At 43.5% G+C, this 21,234-nt stretch overlaps 1 protein-coding gene across 1 annotated transcript in view; it reads left to right on the top strand.

The window, feature by feature from the left end:
• Positions 1-21,234, top strand: part of malrd1 (MAM and LDL receptor class A domain containing 1) — a 261,497-nt gene that overhangs the window by 194,976 nt on the left and 45,287 nt on the right. The window contains exons 26-27 of the mRNA XM_078427721.1: positions 2,507-2,664; positions 10,912-11,113. Of these exons, the coding sequence (XP_078283847.1) occupies positions 2,507-2,664; positions 10,912-11,113 (360 nt within the window). The remainder of the gene's footprint in view (positions 1-2,506; positions 2,665-10,911; positions 11,114-21,234) is intronic.

Here is a 21,234-nt window from a genome sequence, read left to right as displayed (position 1 = left end):
ACCTTACCTCACATCAGTCATCACATCAGTTTGTAATAATGAAGAGCATGCTTTTGTGCCTGTCTGTGCCAGTCAGGCCTATTCTACTAGTTGGGTGCACTTTTGTTTTACCGATCGTTATTGTCTTATAATAGATGGTAGTACTGCCACTTTTTAAATTGAATTTCTGACTAGGGCTGGTGCCCTTTTTCCAGTCTTTTACCTTCTGGAACAGTGTGAATCAAGTTACATCAACACACTTCCCTGCAGGAAAGGAAACACAAAATCGATCTGCTTAATAATTCTGCTAAACAGTTGAGTAAGGGTAGTTAACTTGCTGCATGGTAATAAAGAGCTCCCTTGCCTCCATTTATTGGTGAGTGCCCATCACTCACTGAGGTACTGCAGTGATCAAAATAAGGGTGGCATAGTGGTACTTCTGGTAGAGTTGCTGCCTCGCAGCACCAGAGACCCTGGACTCGGTTGCTGTCTGTGTGGAGTTTGTATGTTCTCCCTCTGACTGCATGGGGTTTCCTCCTGTGCTTCAGTTTCCCTCCGCATCCGCAAAAGTGCACATTTGTAGGTTAATTGGACACTGAAAATTGTCCCCAAGTCTGTGGAGAGTGGATGCGAAAGTGGGACAACATAGAACTATATATACCTGGACTATTTCTGACATCTCCCTCCCGTTTCTGGACCTCACCATCTCCATCACAGGAGAAAAACTAGTGACGGACATTTTCTACAAGCCCACCGCATCGCACAGCTATCTGGACTACACTTCTTCCCACCCGGTCCCCTGCAAAAAGTCTATCCCCTACTCCCAATTCCTCCGTCTACGCTGCATCTGCGCCCGGGATGAGGTGTTTCAGACTAGGGCTTCTGAGATGTCCTCGTTTTTCAGAAAACGGGGCTTCCCCTCCTCCATTATAGATGAGGCTCTCACTAGGGTCTCTTCTACATCCCGCAGCTCCGCTCTTGCTCCCCCTCCCCCCACTCGCAACAAGGACAGGATCCCCCTCGTTCTCACCTTCCACCCCACCAGCCAGCGGATCCAACATATCATCCACCAACATTTCCGTCACCTACAACAGGACCCCACCACTGGCCATATCTTCCCATCCCCTCCCCTCGCTGCGTTCCGCAGAGACCGTTCCCTCCGCAACTCCCTGGTCCACTCGTCCCTTCCTACCCAAACCACCCTAACCCCGGGCACTTTCCCTTGCAACCGCACGAGATGCAACACCTGTCCCTTCACCTCCCCCCTCAACTCCATCCAAGGACCCAAACAGTCTTTCCAGGTGAGACAGAGGTTCACCTGCACCTCCTCCAACCTCATCTATTGCATCCGCTGCTCTAGATGTCAACTTATTTATATCGGCGAAACCAAGCGCAGGCTCGGCGATCGCTTCGCTGAACACCTGCGCTCGGTCCGCATTAACGCAACTGATCTCGCGGTGGCCGAGCACTTTAACTCCCCCTCCCATTCCCAGTCTGACCTCTCTGTCATGGGCCTCCTCCAGTGCCATAGTGAGGCCCGCCGGAAATTGGAGGAGCAGCACCTCATATTTCGCCTGGGCAGTTTGCGGCCTGGTGGTATGAACGTCGACTTCTCCAACTTCAGATAGCTCCTCTGTCCCTCCCTTCCCCTCCTCCTTCCTAGATCTCCCTCTATCTTCCTGTCTCCACCTATATCCTTCCTTTGTCCCACCCCCGACATCAGTCTGAAGAAGGGTCTCGACCCGAAACGTCACCCATTCCTCCTCTCCCGAGATGCTGCCTGACCTGCTGAGTTACTCCAGCATTTTGTGAATAAATCAATTTGTACCAGCATCTGCAGTTATTTTCTTATAGAACTAGTGTGAATGGATGATTGGTGGTCGGTGTGGATTCAGAAGACCGAAGGGCCTGTTTCCAAGTTGTATCTTTCTATCAATCGCTCTGTGGAGGGAATGGAGACGTGACATTTCGGGTCAGGACCTCTTCTGCAGATCTGCTGAGGTGGTGACAGGGCAATGGTCCCTGAAAGATGTTATGGATAAAACACTAAACGGAAGCATGTGTACTTTCTAAGAAGAAATGTAGCCACAGTGATTAATTGTGTTACAGAGCACATAAATTAACAATTTTCACAGTATTATAAATAAAAAACAGCAGGTTCCATTCTTCGATATTCTAAACACAGAGATTTCACAAGACAGGAAAATGCATTAATCTGTATGACTTCCATTAGTGTGGGAATTCGAATATCAAATTCTACCTTTTCTCGTGAAGTGGATAATTATTCTTTTCACTGAGCTTCCCAGTACACAATGCTGAAGGCAGATTAATGTTTTTTTATGAGGCTGAAGTGAGTAATATCTTTTTACTGTCGGTACAAACAGGAAAGCAACTCACCATGTAATCTCCATGCGAGTAAACAAATCCACAGATTTGAGAGGTTTATGATTTGCCAGTTGTCACTCTTCAGCCCCGCTGCTGCTGAGGAATTCAATAAACCTCATAACGGTATTTGTTTCTTTTCAAGGAGTTGGAGGAATGTTTCTGTACATTAAGTCAGCAGCCCAGCATGAAGGTGACATTGCGAGAATAACCACCACTCATTCATTCCCAGCAAGTGTTGGAGTCTGTCACTTGCGTTTCTGGTACTTTGTCAGTGGTTCGAAAGAAATGGGCACTCTGAAGGTAAGGGAAGTTCTCACAAAAGTGTTTTAGCCGCCTGATTCTATGAAATGCAGTCTTGGCATTTATTTCGAGAGGGCTAGAATATAAAACAGGGATGTAATGCTGAGGCTTTATAAGGCCTGGTCAGACCACATTTGGGTAGCATTGTGAGTAGTCTGTGGCCCCATATCTGAGGAAGGATATGTTGGCATTGGAGTGGGCTTAGATGAGGTTTATGAGAATGATCCTGGGGATGATTGGGTTAATATGTGATGAATGTTTGACGGCATTGGGCCTGTACTTGCTGGAGTTTAGAAGAATGAGGGGAGATCTCATCGAGTCATAGAGTCATAGAGTCCTACAGCACAGAAAGAGGCCCTTCGGCCCATCGTGTCCGCGCCGCCCGTTACCAAACACAGTCTAATTTTAATCCCATTTTCCCGCATTTGGACCGTAGCCCTGAATGTTGTAGCATTTCAAGTGCCCATCCAAATGCCTCTTAAACGTTGTGAGTGTTCCCGCCTCCACCACCACCCCAGGCAGTGAGTTCCAGACTCCAACCACCCTCTGGGTGAAAAAGTTATTTCTCACATCCCCCGAAACCTCCCTCCCCTTACCCTGTATCTATGTCCCCTCGTTGTTGAATCTTCCACCAGTGGAAGAAGTTTCCCGCCATCTACCTTATCTATGCCCCTCATGATCTTGTACACCTCGATCATGTCCCCTCTCAGCCTTCTCTGCTCCAGGGAAAACAACCCCAATCTGCTCAGTCTCTCCTCATAGCCGAGGCCCTTCATCCCTGGCAGCATCCTGGTGAATCTGCACCCTCTCCAAAGCTATCACATCCTTTCTATAATGTGGTGACCAGAACTGTACACAATACTCCAGTTTCAATCTCAGTTTCAATCGAAGGGCTGAATGGCCTACTCCTGCATCTATTGTCTATTGTCTATTGTCTATTGAAACTTACTGAATCGTAAAGGCCTGGATCGAGTGGATGTGGAGAGGATGTTTCCACTAGTGGGAGAATCCAGGACCAGAGGGCACAACCTCAGAATAAAAGGGCATACCTTTAGAAAGAAGGTGAGGAGGAATTTCTGTAGTCAGAGGGTGGTGAATCTGTGGAATTCATTGGCACAGACGGCTATAGAGGCCAAGTCATTGGGTATTTTTAAGGTGGAGATTAATAGATTTTTGATTAGTAAGGGTGTTTTGGGTTATGGAGAGAAGGCAGGAGAATGGGATTGAAAGGGAAAGATAGATCGAGTCAGAGTGATACAGTGTGGAAACAGGCCTTTCGGCCCAACTCGCCCACACTGGCCAACAATGTCCCAGCTACACTAGTCCCACTTGCCTGCGCTTGGTCCATATCCCTCCAAACCTATCCTATACATGTAACTTTCTAACTGTTTCTTAAATGATGGGATAGTCCCAGCCTCAACTACCTCCTTTGGCAGCTTGTTCCATACATCCACCACCCTTTAAATGGCAGAGTAGACTCAATGGGCCGAATGGTCTAATTCTGCTCCTATGATTTATGAACTTAAGCAGAATTGACATCCTTAAACCCTCTTGATTGAATGGTATCACTGTGGAATAAAACAGTTCTCTTTCACCACAGCGATCCAGTCATTGGTTATATTAAAGGGTTTTGATCTGAAACGTCGACTATCCATTCCCTCCATAGGTGCTGCCTGACCCGCTGAGTTACTTCAGCACTTTGTATTTTGCACAAGATTCCACTATCTGCAATTCCTTGATTCTCCATCAAATAATTCTCTTTTTATTGATTACAACCCTTCTACCTCTCTTCTTTGCATTTATCTTTCACTAGTATGATATTAATTCACATACAATGGTGTAAATCCACAAGATTTTGAGGTTAATTAACATTGAAGTGGCAGGAAATGTTTACCTAACGAAAAACTATTGTTTGACACTTTCCTTTAATTTTCCAAACTTTTGGGAATAAAATTCCAGAAAGAAAGAGAGTACCAAATAATGTCAACATTTTGAAGTCCTTCTGAAGCTTCAGTCTCCTGTTCCTCCATTGTGAGTAAAATTGAAGCTGTCAGCTCAGATGTTACATCTTTCTGCAGGTCACTGAATCGTGTAATCACCAGATGAGCAGCAGCTCATATTTTCTTGAGATACCTAAGCATTCAGGAGAGTAGATCAGAGAGAGTATCAATAATTAAATAAGATGGCTAATGCTCCTAATATGAGCATATTAATTGAGGCAGTGCAGCAGCAGCAGCAGCAGCTTTTTAGCCTCGTCCACCACTCAAAAACACGCTGATATTTTGCCTCATCACCACTTCTCCATATACTTTGATTTACTGAACATACAAAAAGCGATTGACATCTTTCTTGAGTGTACTCAGTGACTGAGACCCCATATTCCTCTTGAGTAGGGAATTCCTAAGACACGGATGAACTGTGTGGTCCAATCCCAGGTGAAGCCCAAGGCTGCCGTGTTCAAGTCAAGCAATCTCGAGAGGTGCAAGAAATCTAGTTACGACCTTTGCAAAGGAATCAAGGATGCCAGGAGAAAATTCTGGACCAAGCTGGAATCCCGGGATATCTACAGGGACACCCGTCGATTGTGCCAAGACCTGCATGCTATAATGGGCTACAGAGTGAAGTCAGGCAGTATTGCTGGTGACAATACATCTCTCCTGGATAAGCTCAATGTACTTTATGCTCGCCTTGAAAGGAGATTGGTTGAATGGCGTCGCAGTTTAACCCACGGTCACTGTCGCAGGTGTCACATCGACCTTCCTGAGTGCAAATCAGTGGAAAGCAACTTGCCCAGGCAGAGTCCCTCGTTGCATCCTCAAGACCAGTACAGAGCACCCGATAAGAGTATTCACACAACATCTTTGCTCTCACCAGACTCTATTCTAAGGTTACCACCAGCTTTAAGAAAACCACAATAACTCCAGTCTCAATCCGCCGCAGTTTGCCTAACATAGATACGTAGAAACATAGAAACACAGAAAAATAGGTGCAGCAGTAGGCCATTTGGCCCTTCGAGCCAACACAACCATTCAATATGATCATGGCTGATCATCTAAAATCAGTACCCCGTTCCTGCCTTTTCCACATATCCCTTGATTCCTTTAGCCCGACGACATAAATCTAACTCTCTCTTGAAAACATCCAGTGAATTGGCCTCCACTGCCGTGTGCAGCAGAGAAATCCACAGATTCACCACAATCTGGGTGAAAAGAAATTTTGTCATCTCAGTCCTAAATGGCCTACCCCTTATTCTTAAACTGTGACCCCTGGTTCTGGACTCCCCCAACATCGGGAACATTTTTCCTGCATCTCGCCTGTCCGATGCTTTAAGAATTTTATATGTTTCTATAAGATCCCCTCTCATCCTTCTAAATTCCAGTGAATACAAGCCCAGTCGACCCATTCTTTCATCATATGTCAGTCCTGCCATCCCTGGAATTAACCTGGTAAAGCTACGCTGCACTCCCTCAATAGCAATAATTTCCTTCCTCATATTAGGAATCCAAAATTGCACACAATACTCCAGGTGCGGTCTCACCAGGGCCCTGTACAACTGCAGTAGGACCTCCTTGCTCCTAAACACAAATCCTCTCGCAATGAAGGCCAACATGCCATTAGCTTTTTTCACCTCCTGCTGTACCTGCATGCTTACTTTCAGTGACTGATGTACAAGCACACCCAGGTCTCATTGCCACTCCTCTTTTCCTAATCTGACACCATTCAGATAATAATCTGCCTTCCTGTTCTTGCTACCATAGTGGATAACTTCACATTTATCCACATTATACTGCATCTGCCCACTCACCCAACCTATCCAAGCCACCCTGCAGCCTAATAGCATCCTCATCACAGCTCACACTGCCACCCAGCTTTGTGTCATCTGCATACTTGGAGATGTCACATTTAATTCCCTCGTCTAAATCGTTAATATATATTGTAAATAACTGGTGTCCCAGCACTGGGCTTTGCAGCACCCCATTAGTCACTGCCTGCCATTCTGAAAAGGACCTGTTAATTCCTGCTCTTTGCTTCCTGTCTGCCAACCAGTTGTCTATCCATGTCAATACCCTATCACCAATACCATGTGCTCTAATTTTGCACACTAATCTCTTGTGTGGGACCTTGTCAAAGGCTTTTTGAAAGTCCAGATACACCATATCCACTGACTCTCCCTTATCAATTCTACTTATTACATCTTCAAAAAATTCCAGAAGATTAGTCATTGAACTCTTCATCTGTGGCCATTGAAGATATACTAGTCTTTATTAGTTTCTCAGCAATCTCTTCCTTTGCTTCCCATTGCAACCAGCAATACATTTATGGGGATTTATCTGCCTTTAAGCCAACTAGGACATTTATTACAGTCTGAAGAAGGGTCTCGACCCGAAACATCACCCATTCCTTCTCTCCTGAGATGCTGCCTGACCTGCTGAGTTACTCCAACATTTTGTGAAATAAAGGACATTTATTACATTCACTTTTCAGTGGCATCGTTCTAGAATTTCACCATTCCCCTCCGTAAATTCTCCAACTACCTTTTTAAGGTGAGGGGGCGAGAAAGGGGGAAGTTTTAATAGCAACCTGAGAGGTAACTTTTTACACAAAGAACAGTGGGTGTATGGAAAGAGCTGCCGGAGGAGGTTGTTGCGGTGGATACTAGCGCAGCGTTTACAAAACATTTATACAGGTACATGGATAGGATAGGTTTAGAGGGATATGGGAAAAATGCAGGCAGGTCGGACTAGTGCAGATGGGACATGTTGGTCAGTGTGGGGAAGTTGGGCCAAAGGGCCTGTTTACATGGGCTTGTATGACTTGTTTAACAGACTGACCCTATTCTCCTTGGCATTTGATGAATGAAAGTTGGTCTCATTGAAGCATACAGAAAGGGAACTTATTAGGGGAGTTGCGGAGTTGGCAATTTACCTAATAGTATTTTTTAGAACCATGAATCAAATTCAGAAAATAAAGAGTCAGTCAGTCAGGATAGAGAATAAAGTGGTTCACCAAAAGGGCAGCATTTTTTGGGAATTTTCTCTACAACTTCTGATGATCAATTGCTGAGTAATTGCTGAGTGTTTTTTTTTTTTTCAATATTTACTGAAATCAGGGTTCGGGCATGAAAGTGGTGCGGAGGTAAAATATCAGCAATAATGTTCAGAATGGCAGAGAAGCCACACGGTCTGCAGTATCTCTATTTCTTCTGCCCTGTGAGGTGTTCTGTTATACCCTTGTGTCAGTTTCCTCTGTGTTCTGAAATATCACATACAATCACATAGGTTCTCCATTGCAATCAGTACTTTCTGGTATGTGCCAATTAACATTCATCAGTAGCCAAGGTCCCTGATATTTTTTTTATCAGAGTCATTTGCGGTAGAGACAGTATATTAATTTCACCCTCTGGTGAACTAGTGCCTGTGGCATCCATTAATCTGCCCCAGCTCCTGTGCAATTTTTCCCCAGTGATTCAATAAACAATAGACAATAGGTGCAGGAGTAGGCCATTCAGCCCTTCGAGCCAGCACCGCCATTCAATGCGATCATGGCTGATCACTCTCAATCAGTACCCCGTTCCTGCCTTCTCCCCATCACCCTCACTCCGCTATCCTTAAGAGCTCTATCCAGCTCTCTCTTGAAAGCATCCAACGAACTGGCCTCCACTGCCTTCTGAGGCAGAGAATTCCACACCGTCACCACTCTCTGACTGAAAAAGTTCTTCCTCATCTCCGTTCTAAATGGCCTACCCCTTATTCTTAAACTGTGGCCCCTTGTTCTGGACTCCCCCAACATTGGGAACATGTTTCCTGCCTCTAATGTGTCCAATCCCCTAATTATCTTATATGTTTCAATAAGATCCCCCCTCATCCTTCTAAATTCCAGTGTATACAAGCCCAATCGCTCCAGCCTTTCAACATACGACAGTCCCGCCATTCCGGGAATTAACCTAGTGAACCTACGCTGCACGCCCTCCATAGCAAGAATATCCTTCCTCAAATTTGGAGACCAAAACTGCACACAGTACTCCAGGTGCGGTCTCACCAGGGCCCGGTACAACTGTAGAAGGACCTCTTTGCTCCTATACTCAACTCCTCTTGTTACGACTGCCAACATTCCATTGGCTTTCTTCACTGCCTGCTGTACCTGCATGCTTCCTTTCATTGACTGATGCACTAGGACATCCAGATCTCGTTGAACTCCCCCTCCTCCTAACTTGACACCATTCAGATAATAATCTGCCTTTCTATTCTTACTTCCAAAGTGAATAACCTCACACTTATCTACATTCAAAGTACAAAAGCTCCTTCCCCCACTTTTCAAGTTACGTATATGAAGCAAAGTACTGGCTGGCTTAAAGTGGAAGAAGAAAATGTTTAATTCTGCTGCCTGCACCACCGGACACGTTACCTCTAAATAATGTGCCAATGACCAGCTTTATTCCTAACCCAACCTGATGAGATTCAGGATGAATTTTAAAACGAAGTAGATCTTGCGCTGCATGTTTGATCCATTTAGGAGCACAGTTGCTTTCCAGACTAGACTATCCAAGGATTGCTGTCATCACTGAGAAGTTAGGTTATTATCCTGCTGTGTTGGGGTATAATCAAAGACAAATTCTGCTCTAAAGCTATTAAAAGAAGTCACAACAAGACCCAAGGATAGATTTTATGAGCCCTTGCTTGTGACAAATAGGTATCAAAAATTACAACTTGTGAATATGATAAAAATTACCCTCCATTTCACGTACTTAATATCATTACATTTTAAAATATGAATACATTTGAAAGTCTATTCTCAAAGCCTTGGAACTGTTTACTTTACATTTAGTAAGTAGTTATCTTTTGCGACAAAATGTAAGCATTTTGTGTGCTAAAACAAGATACACTGAACTCCATTTTGCTGATTTGTGCACCTATCAAAGGAGACCTTATTAAAAAATAGATTTTTCCAATTTTGGAATTTAAGTTCTATTAGCTTTGTTTATAAACCCCGTTTGCAAAAATTCCCTGAGACTGCCTATACTTTGACAGAAAAGTTAAATACAAACTTGGAATTTAATACAGAAAAAAAGTGAGGTGTTGCATTTTAGGAATAATAGCATGGGCAGAACCTATGTAAATGGTAGGGCTCTGGGGAGTGTTGTACAGCAGAGGGATCTAGGGGTACAGATACATAGTTCATTGAAAGTGGCATCTCAGGTAGATAGGGTGGTCAAAAAGGCTTTTGGCGCATTGGCCTTCATCAGTCAGAGCATTGAGTATAGAAGTTGGGAGGTTATGTTGCTGTTGTATAAGACATTTGTGAGGCCGCATTTAGAGTATTGTGTTCAGTTTTGGGCACCATGTTATAGGAAAGCTGTTGTCAAACTCGAAAGGGTGCAGAGAAGATTTACAAGGATGTGGCCAGGACTCAAGGACCTGGGCTATAGAGAGAGGTTATGAAGGCTAGGACTCTAATCCTTGTGGTGCAGGAGGATGAGGGGTGATTTAAAAGTTGAAGCGCTACAATTATGTATTAAAATCTGTACAAAATCATTAGAGGAATAGATCGGGTAGACGCACAGAGTCCCTTGCCCAGAGTAGTGGAATCGAGAACCATAGGTTTAAGGTGGGGGGGAAAGATTTAATAAGAACTGGAGGGGTAACTTTTTCACACAGAGGGTGGTAAGGTTATTGAACGAGCTGCCGGAGGATGCAGTTGAGGTAGGTACAATCGCAATGTTTAAGAAACATTTAGACAGGTACATGGATAGGACAGGTTTAGAGGGAGATGGGGCAAATACAGGCAGTTGGGACTAGTGTAGATGGGACATGTTAGCTGATGTGGGCAACTTGGGCCGAAGGGCCTATTTGCATGCTGTAAGACTCTAAGAGTGTTCAAATTCACAACTAATTCCCAAAGGGTGAGACGGCCGGCTCTTTTGAATTGGAGAGGAAAACATTGGTTAAATTAGTGACACTAATAAAAAATATGAGAACAGGGATACAAGAAATTGCAGATGTTTAAACTGTGCGTAATTCAGAAAGTACTGGAGGAACTCAGCAGATCAGGCAGCATCTCTGGAGGGAATGGAGAGGCGATGTTTCAGATTGAAGACGGATCCCAACCATGAATCGTCACCTGTCCATTCCCTCCCTAGATGCTGCCTGAACCGCTGAGTTCCTCCAGCACATTGTGTTTGGTGCATGAAATATGAGAAGATCCATTCTACTGTCCGCCAACATTTTGGGTTACATTTTCTTCTTACAGGTGTACACAATAGGAGAGTCCGGAATGGCCTTGCTGATGTGGTCAGTGTCTTGGAACAAGGAGGACAACTGGATATACGCCAACCTGATGGTTGCCAACAACCATCCATTTCGAGTTGCGTTTGAGGCTGAAGTGGGTGGAGATAACTTCACAGACATTGCAATTGATGATGTCTCTTTTACCCCGGAATGTGTTACTGGAGGTATCGTACTTTAGAACCTGTTCCTCTGTGTTCAGTGGGCTCAGTGAGCTGTCATAAGAGGCCCATAATCGTTTATAGCCTTGAAACCATACTTTGACGCAGGAGATTCTATCTGCAACCTAACCTTCAATTAGACTCTACTTAAAAGGTTATGTTCGAAGTAGCCAGCAGGTTGCAGGATCCCAGACTCCCCACACTGCCATGTAATAAAAACTTCAGCGTGCAATCCGTAAAACAGGCACACATCCCATATTAAAGTAATAACGGTACTGGAAATGTCAGCAGTAATTAAAGCACTTTAACCATATGTTAATGTTTCAAGGTCTGCAACAGTAAAACATGAGTGTAAAATTGGAATTTACTTTGAAGCTCTTGTTCTAATCATATATTTCCTCTCAGGAGACAGCAACACATGCTGTGGTACATTTCCACAAAATAGCATATTTTTAATCCAAATGGCCTTTTCATTATGTCAAACAACCTTTATCAATCTGAGTTGCAAGTCCAGACTATCTGATATGAAAAAAAACATAGAAACAGAAACATAGAAACATAGAAAAATAGGTGCAAGAGAAGGCCATTCTGCCTTTTGAGCCAGCACCGCCATTCAATATGATCATGGCTGATTATCCAGAATCAGTACCCTGTTCCTGCTTTTTCCCCATATCCCTTGATTCTGTTAGCCCTAAGAGCTATATCTAACTCTCTCTTGAATACATCCAGTGAATTGGCCTCCACTGCCTTCTGTGGCAGAGACTTCCAGAGATTCACAACTCTCTTGAGTGAAGTTTTTCCTCATCTCAGTCCTAAATGGCCTACCTCTTATTTTTAAACTGTGACCCCTGGTTCTGGACTCCCCCAACATCGGCAACATTTTCCTTTAAGAATCCTTTAAGAATTTTATATGTTTCTATCAGATCCCCTCTCATCCTTCTAAATTCCAATGAATACAAGCCCAGTCGACCCATTCTTTCATCAATTCCCGCCATCCTGGGAATTAACCTAGTAAACCTACGCTGCCCTCCCTCAATAGCAATAATGTCCATCCTCAAATTAGGAGACATGTTGGCCCCCATGAGACGATTACTTTTTGTAGGATTTCAAGATTCTGAGAGATTAGATTTTTTTAATCAAGATTATTAAAAGGTTCTTTTTGCAACAATTATGTCACTTACAGAACCTGTTTTAAATATCAAAATGTTGCCATTCCTCCACAAATGCTGCTGCCTTGTCGAGTTGCTCCAGCACTTTGCGGAAATGCAGATTCCAGCAAGTGCATTTCATTGTGTCTTCTGCTTAAAGAACTGTTGAGAATAAGTCTGGACTTGGGTGTTGTGGGATTCAATATTAATAACTTGTATTTACGCAGCATGATGCAGATGAGAGCCCAGGACATTGCAGCGCTATTAACAGTTATTGCCTCCAACTTATTATCTACCATTGTCTCTAACTGTTTGTACCAGCATATTCTTCACCCCACCATTACTATCAAATCTTAGTTCAATGAGAAGTTCAAAAGGACCTGCCAGAAGCAGCTCCAAGCAGGTTGATATTGGATGATCCATCCTGTTTTGGTTTCGTTGTGATTTTTGAATGGTTTGTTACAATTAAATGAGTTACTGGACTTTTTGGAGAACAGTTAAGAGTCAACTGCATTACTGTGGATCTGGAGTCACATGTAGGCCAGACTATATTTAATCCAATCTGTCCAGAACAGATGAAGATAAATGAAAGATAGGCACAAAATGCTGGAGAGAAGGAACTGGTGACATTTTGGGTCAAGACCATTCTTCAGACCAGAAACGTCACCCATTCTTTCTCTCCAGAGATGCTGCCTGTCCTGCTGAGTTACTCCAGCATTTTGTGTCTATCTTGGTTTAATCCAGCATCTCCTTCATGCACAAGATAAATGAAAGATTACTCCAATTCAATTGATTTACAAAGCTAATATTTTAGTAGCCTGTAAAGATATTAATCATAAAATTGTTATGCCTAATTAATCGTTAATTAACCGTTACTGAACTAATTGCTAATAGTGGCATCTAAAGGAATAGTGATACAGTAGATTTGATAAATTCTCAAACAGTGGTTGAAGATGCAGGAGAATTTACAAGGTCAATTTCTATCAAGAAGTGGGAGTAGGGAGATCCCTTTTCTCCAGTCTTACTAAATTTCATGTTAGATACATACTTAATAACAATCATTTATTTTGAAATTGAAGCTAGTGATGTTTTGATTTAGCATGAGGAACCTATATCTAGTCACAATTGTTCCCTAATGTAGACACAAAATGCTGGAGTAACTCAACGGGTCAGGCAGCATCTCGAGAGAGAAGGAATGGGTGATGTTTCGGGTTGAAACCTTTCGTCAGACTGATGTCAGGGTGGGACAAAGATAGGATGTAGTTGGAGACAGGAAAAATGGTGGGAGAACTGGGAAGGGGGAGGGGATAGAGAGGAGAAGCAGGGACTACCTGAAGTGGGAGAAGTCAACATTCATACCGCTGAGGTGTAAACTGCCCAAGCGAAATATGAGGTGCCGTTCCTCCAATTTGCGCTGGGCCTCACTCTGACAATGGAGGAGGCCCAGAACAGAAAGGTCAGATTGGGAATGGGAGGGGGAGTTGAAGTGCTGAGCCATCGGGAGATCAGGTTGGTTGAGTCGGACTGAGCGGAGGTGTTCAGCGAAACGATCGCCGAGCCTGCGCTTGGTCTCGCCAATGTAGAGAAGTTGACATTTGGAACAGCGGATACAGTAGATGAGGTTGGAGGAGGTGCAGGTGAACCTCTGCCTCACCTGGAAAGACTGTTTAGGTCCTTGGATGGAGTCGAGGGGGGAGGTAAAGGGACATGTGTTGCATCTCCTGCGGTTGCAGGGTAAAGTACCTGGGGAGGGGGTGGTTTGGGTGGGAAGGGACGAGTGGACCAGGGAGTTACGGAGAGAATGGTCTCTGCGGAAAGCAGAAAGAGGTGGAGATGGGAAGATGTGGCCAATAATAGGATCCAGTTGGAGGTGGCGGAAATGTTGGAGGATGATTTGTTGTATGCGATGGCTGATGGGGTGGAAGGTTTCATGTTAAAGACATAACCCTATAAATACAACCAAAAACTTTATTCTGAATGGTATCACATTAATCTTTTGCAAATTAGATTCATAGAGTCACACAGCGCGGAAACAGGCCCTTCGACCCAACTTGACCACACCGGCCAACATGTCCCTGCTACATTAGTCCCACCTGCCTACATTTAGCCCATATCCCTCCAAACCTGTCCTATCCATGTACCTGTCTAACTGTTTCTTAAACATTGCAATAGTCCCAGGCTCATCTACCTCATCTGACAGCTTGTTTCATACACCCACCGCCCTTTGTGTGAAAAAGTTACCCCTCAGATTCCTTTTAGGTTTTTTCCCCTTCACCTTAAACCGATGTCCTCTGGTTCTTGATTCCCCTACTATGAGCAAGAGACTGTGCATCTACCCGATCTATTTCTCTCATGATTTTATGCACAATTTTATAATTGTAGCGCTTCAGCTTTTAAATTATTGAGAGTGCACAGAGATGACTTGGCTGCTTTATTTAAATAAGTTATGCAAGGTCTGAAAGTTTAAAAAAACAGACATGAGTAATATTAAAATTTATTTATTATCCAGACATCACTTATTCCACTCTCTCAACCAAAACAAAAGAATATTCAGGTTAGATTTACAGATTGAACAAACTAATTAAAATGTGTTATTGCATGTGATTCTGCTGCAAGGAAAATGTCAGGTGAAATCATAGTTTCATTCCTTCAAAATTACAGGATAAAGTTATTCAATCCACAATTTTCTTAAGCAAAAACAGGAGCTCTGTTGATAACGAATGATATTCAGTCCCTTGCAAGGGGTGACATAGAATCAGGAGATGTAGAGTCATTATGGATAGAACTGAGGAATTGTGAGGGTAAAAAGACCCTAATGGGAGTTGTCTACATGCCCCCAAACAGTACCCTGGGCATAGGGTGCAAGTTGAATCAAGAGTTAAAATTGGCATGTCGCAAATGTAATGCTACGGTGGTTATGGGAGATTTCAACATGCAGGTAGACTGGGATAAACAGGTTGGTACTGGACCCCAGGAAAGGGAGTTTGTGGAGTGCCTCCGAGATGGATTCTTAGAGCAGCTTGTACTGGAGCCTGCCAGGAATAAGGCAATTCTGGATTTAGTGTTGTATAATGAACCGGATTTGATAAGGGAACTCAAGGTAAAAGAGCCATTAGGAGGCAGTGATCATAATATGATGTTTTAATCTACAATTTGAGAGGGAGAAGGGAAAATCGGAAGTGTCAGTATTACAGGTGAGCAAAGGGGACTATGGAGGCATGAGGGAGGAGCTGACCAGAGTTGACTGGAAAGAGACCCTAGCAGGGAAGACGGTGGAACAGCAATGGCAGGTATTTCTGGGAATAATACAGAAGGTGCAGGATCAGTTCATCCCAAAGAGGGGGAAAGATTCAAAAGGGAGTAAGAGGCGACTGTGGCTGACAAGGGCAGTCAAGGACAGTATAAAAATAAAAGCGAAGAGGTATAACATAGAAAAGATGACCGGGAAGCCAGAGGATTGGGACTCTTTTAAAGAGCAACAGAAGATAACTAAAAAGGCAATACGGGGAGAAAAGATGAGGTACGAAGGTAAGCTAGCCAATAATATAAAGGAGGATAGTAAAAGCTTCTTTAGGTACGTGAAGAGGAAAAAAAATAGTTGGCAAATGTGGGTCCCTTGAAGACAGAAGCAGGCAAATTTATTATGGGAAACAAGGAAAAGGCAGACGGGTTGAACCGGTACTTTGGATCTGTCTACACTAAGGAAGATACAAACAATCTCCCAGATGTTCTAGTGGCCAGAGATCCTAGGGTGACAGAGGAACTGAAGGAAATTCACATTAGGCAGGAAATTATGTTGGGTAGACTGATGGGACTGAAGGCTGATAAATCCCCAGGGCCTGATAGTCTGCATCCCAGGGTACTTAAGGAGGTGGCTCTAGAAATCGTGGATGCATTGGTGATCATTTTCCAATGTTCTATAGATTCAGGATCATTTCCTGTGGATTGGAGGGTAGCTAATGTTATCCCACTGTTTAAGAAAGGAGGGAGAGAGAAAATAGGAAATTATAGACCAGTTAGCCTGACATCGGTGGTGGGGAAGATGCTGGAGTCAATTATAAAAGAAGAAATTGCAAAGCATTTGGATAGCAGTAACAGGATCGTTCAGAGTCAGCATGGATTTACGAAGAAGAAATCATGCTTGACTAATCTTCTGGAATTTTTTGAGGATGTAACTAGGAACATGGACAGGGGAAAACCAATGGATGTAGTGTACCTGGACTTTCAGAAAGTCTTCGACAAGGTCCCACATAGGAGATTAGTGGGCAAAATTAGAGCACATGGTATTGGGGTAGGGTACTGACATGGATAGAAAATTGGTTGGCAGACAGGAAACAAAGAGTAGGGATAAATGGGTCCCTTTCAGAATGGCAGGCAGTGACTGGTGGGGTACCGCAGCTATTTACAATATACATTAATGACTTGGATGAAGAGATTAAAAGTAACGTTGACAAATTTGCAGATGACACAAAGCTGGATGGCAGTGTGAACTGTGAGGAAGATGCTATGAGGTTGCAGGGTGACTTGGACAGGTTGTATGAGTGGGCAGATGAATGGCAGATGCAGTTTAATGTGGATAAATGTGAGGTTATCCACTTTGGTGGCAAGATCAAGAAGGCAGATTATTATCTGAATGGTGTCAAGTTAGGAAAAGGGGAAGTACAACGAGATCTGGGTGTCCTAGTTCATCAGTCACTGAAAGGAAGCATGCAGGTACAGCAGGCAGTGAAGAAAGCCAATGGAATGTTGGCCTTCATAACAAGAGGAGTTGAGTATAGGAGAAAAGAGGTCCTTCTGCAGTTGTACAGGGCCCTAGTGAGACCACACCTGAAGTATTTTGTGCAGTTTTGGTCTCCAAACATGAGGAAGGACATTCTTGCTATTGAGGGAGTGCAGCGTAGATTCACTAGGTTAATTCCCGGAATGGCGGGACAGTCGTACGTTGAAAGACTAGAGCGACTGAGCTTATATACACTGGAATTTAGAAAGATAAGAGGGGATCTTATTGAAACATATAAAATTATTAAGGGATTGGACACGCTAAAGGCAGGAAACATGTTCTCGATGTTGGGGGAGTCCTGAACCAGCGGCCACAGTTTAAGAATAAGGGGGCGGCCATTTAGAATGGAGATGAGGAAAAAAAAATTCACTCAGAGAGTTGTGAAGCTGTGGAATTCTCTGCCTCAGAAGGCAGTGGAGGCCAATTCTCTGGATGCTTTCAAGAGAGATTTAGATAGAGCTCTTAATGATAGCGTAATCAAGGGATATGGGGAGAGGGCAGGAACGGGATACTGATTGTGGATGATCAGCCATGATCATGGTGAATGACGGTGCTGGCTCGAAGGGCCGAATGGCCTACTCCTGCATCTATTGTCTATTGTCTATAAAATTAGGCCATTTGGCCCATCTTGTCTATTCTGCCATTCAATCATGGCTGATCTATCTTTCCCTCTCAACTCCATTCTCCTGCCGAACATAGTCACTAAAAGCTGGAGTACCTCAGTGCGTCAGGCAGCATCTCTGGAGAAAAGGAATAGGTGACATTTCAGGTCAAGATCCTTCTTCAGACTTAGAGTCAGGGGAAAGGGAAACAAGAGATATAGATGGTGATATAGAGAGATGTAGAAACATGAATGAAAGATATGCAAAAAAGTAATCATGATCAAGGAAGCAGTCCATTGTTTGCCGTGGGCTAGGTGTAAATTAGTTATACAGACAATGAAATTCACCCGGATGACAGTGAAACTTATACAACGACTAGAGTGGGGGAGTGACGGAGAGAGAGGGGATGAAAAGGTTACTTGAAGTTAGAGAAATCAATATTCATACTCCTGCCTCTCTTTTGAAGTTAGGGAGCATGGGTCGGCGGTGAAGCGGCATTGCAGTGGTGTTGACTCATTTGCATGAATCCTGTTTGATCACATCATCCGGCAGAAAACCCTAAGGAGGAAAGAATTAACCCTTAAACTCTTAAATGGTCTGAGAAACTAACACGAGTGTTCAACTAAATGAAAAGTAAATGTTTTTTAAATCGCTGCTACCTCCAAGATGGATAATGAACCTTGGGCTTCTTGTGAGTAAATTTCTTAATATCCGATAAATGAAAAAAATCAGCTGACCAACATGTCTTTGCAAGTACAAAATTTCGAAGTTGGAATTCTTCACCACTAATTGCTGAGCTAGAAAGCTAGATCTAATGTTTGAGTGAAAAAATAGCAAGACACACAAAGTACATTTTAACATAAACATCCACCACAGTGACTCCTCCACATTCCTCACTGGGATGGAAGGCGAAAAAAATAAATCAATCTTCCCTTCTTTGTCCGCCTGCGATCGGGGGCCTCGAGCCTTCTGTTGACGGGGTGATCTTGGCTCCCGTAGCCAGCGGTTGGGCCCTCCGCATTGGGGCGATCAAGCTCGCATATCAGGGGATCACAACTCCCCATGCCTGGCGATCGGACCCTGGGTTGGGGCTAGTCGGACCTCTTGCTACTTTGGAGCTTCCCGACATCAGTCTCTACTCAAAAATGCGAGCTCCTCAATGTTGAAATCCACAGAGTACGATTGGAGCGTCGAACCCAGCAAGGGATTGCAGGGTCCGATGATAAGTCCATGGCCCTGCAGTGGGGATCAAAGTCAGTCTTGAGCAAGGCGTCCAGCTCCATGATGTTAGGCCGCAGAGCGACCGGAGATATGATCCGGAAAACAATCGCATCTCCAGCAAGGTATGAGATTGAAAAAAAGTTTCCCCCGACCCCCTTCCCCACCCCCACATAAAATAAACCAGAGAACATTAACACAAACTTTTTAAAACACACTAAAAATAACAAAAAAGACGAAAAGACAGACAGACCATTGGCGAGGCTGCCATCGCTGATGGCGATCACAGATCTTCAGATCACAGATCTTCAGATCACAGATGGAGTATTGTGGAGCAGTGAAGTAAATAGGCAAATTTTGGACTGTTTTGGTTCAAGTGGAAGATGTGATGGTTGCTTCCCAATGAAAGAGAATGAATGAATGAATGAATGAATGAATGAATGAATGAATGAATGAATGAATGAATGAATGAATAAGTTTATTGGCCAAGTATGTGCATATACAAGGAATGTGCCTTGGTGCTCCGCTCACAAATGACAACACAAACATACAGTTAACAATTAAGAATAAAGCATAAACACATCAAAACAATAAGGATACAACATTACGGTCTAAACATGTGGGTGAAAATAAACCAGAACAAAAAAGAAACAATAGACTTTGGTTATTGAGTAGAACTACCACTTGTGGAAAAAAAGCTGTTTTTATGTCTGGCTGTGGCTGCTTTGACAGTCCGGAGTCGCCTTCCAGAGGGAAGTGCTTCAAAGAGTTTGTGGCCAGGGTGAGAGGGGTCAGAGATGATCTTGCCCGCTCGCTTCCTGGCCCTTGCAGTGTACAGTTCGTCAATGGGGAGAATGACTCTTCAAGACAATCTCTCCACATTAATTGAACCTTTACAGTTGAGGCAATTCACTCCACAGCTTCTTTCCCAGCTTCTGCTTTCTCCTCTTTTCCTCCAGGTTTTCCTTTGATGCCTTCTCTTCCCCCCCTGTCACCTGCCTTGTTAGGGACAGGTTCCCTGGTGTGCAGCAAGACATGGCCTCTGTTTGGTGAATCTGATGTTATTCACGGCATGGTTCAAACAGGTCCAATTTGAAACAACACGGGTAGTATTGTCAAGGCCTCTGCCCAGGTTTGCTGTTAAACTCATAACCAGCACCATAACCCACTCTTGATCAGAACATTGCATCTCCATTGATTTAAAATCCAAACTCTTGATTTTTGGAGAAGCTATGTTAAACAGCAACTTATGGACACCCAAACTTTAAACAAGAAGATATTGTTCCATATTGCATTCATTAGCATACAAAACATAGAACATAGAACAGTATTGCACAGGAACAGGCCCTTCAGCCCATAATATCTGCACTGGACATGATGTCAAGTTAAACTAATCTTCCTGCCTGCACGTGATCCACATTCCTCCATTCCCTGCATTTCCATGTCCCTGTATCCAAAGGCCTGTTAAATGATACTATTGTATCTGCCTCCACCACCATCCCTGGCAGTGCGTTTCAGGCACCCACCATTCTCTGTGTTAAAACAAAATTTACCCCGCACATCTCCTTTAAACCTTACCCCTCTCACCTTAAAGCTATGCCTTCCAGTGTTTAATACTTCCACCCTGCGAAAAAGATTTTGACTACCATAATTTATGCTATGCCTCTCATAATTTAATATACTTTTATCAGCTCTCTTCTCAACCTGATCAGGTGTTGATGTAATGCTAAACTCAAGTGAAATTAAAATTTCAGAATAAAAGTGAAATACTGCACTATCCGCATTGTATGTCCCAGCATTGCAGGTTTTTGCTACAAGAGGGTCTGCATGGATTAGCAGAAAATAGTTATGAGCACAAAAAAAAGCTTTAGATGACTGGGTTCTATTTAATTTTCTTGATGTTTTGCCATTTTCTTCCTGCTGTTCAGCATTATCTTCTGTGCTCCCAAGCCAATCTCAAGCACAAACAATACCATATTGAAAAGGTACTGTAAACTCTGCAATCAATGAAAGGTACCACACCAGTCCCACCATGCAAAAAAACATCAAGCATGGAGGTTCCCTCGTGCCAATTCAAATGTGCTTTGAAGGCAAATGGTAGCTTTCCTGGAAAAAACCCTGAATCTTGCATCAAATAGTTTTACGTCATGTTTTTTGTCTTAATGAGCCGTGGTCTGAAATGTGAAACAAATACTCCAATATTGTCAAGCTTGAAATGGTTCAGAAAAGATTTACAAGGATGTTGCCAGGACTAGAGGGTGTGAGCTATAGGGAGAGGTTGAGAAGGCTGGGTCTCTATTCCATGGAGCACAGGAGGATGAGGGGAGATCTTATGGAGGTCTCCAAAATCATGAGAGGAATAGATCGGGTAGATGCACA

The sequence above is a fragment of the Rhinoraja longicauda genome, chromosome 2, assembly GCF_053455715.1.
Source record: "Rhinoraja longicauda isolate Sanriku21f chromosome 2, sRhiLon1.1, whole genome shotgun sequence".
NCBI lineage: Eukaryota > Metazoa > Chordata > Chondrichthyes > Rajiformes > Arhynchobatidae > Rhinoraja > Rhinoraja longicauda.
Note: the sequence above shows the minus strand (reverse complement) of the source record. Positions and strands in the feature narration are given on the sequence as shown.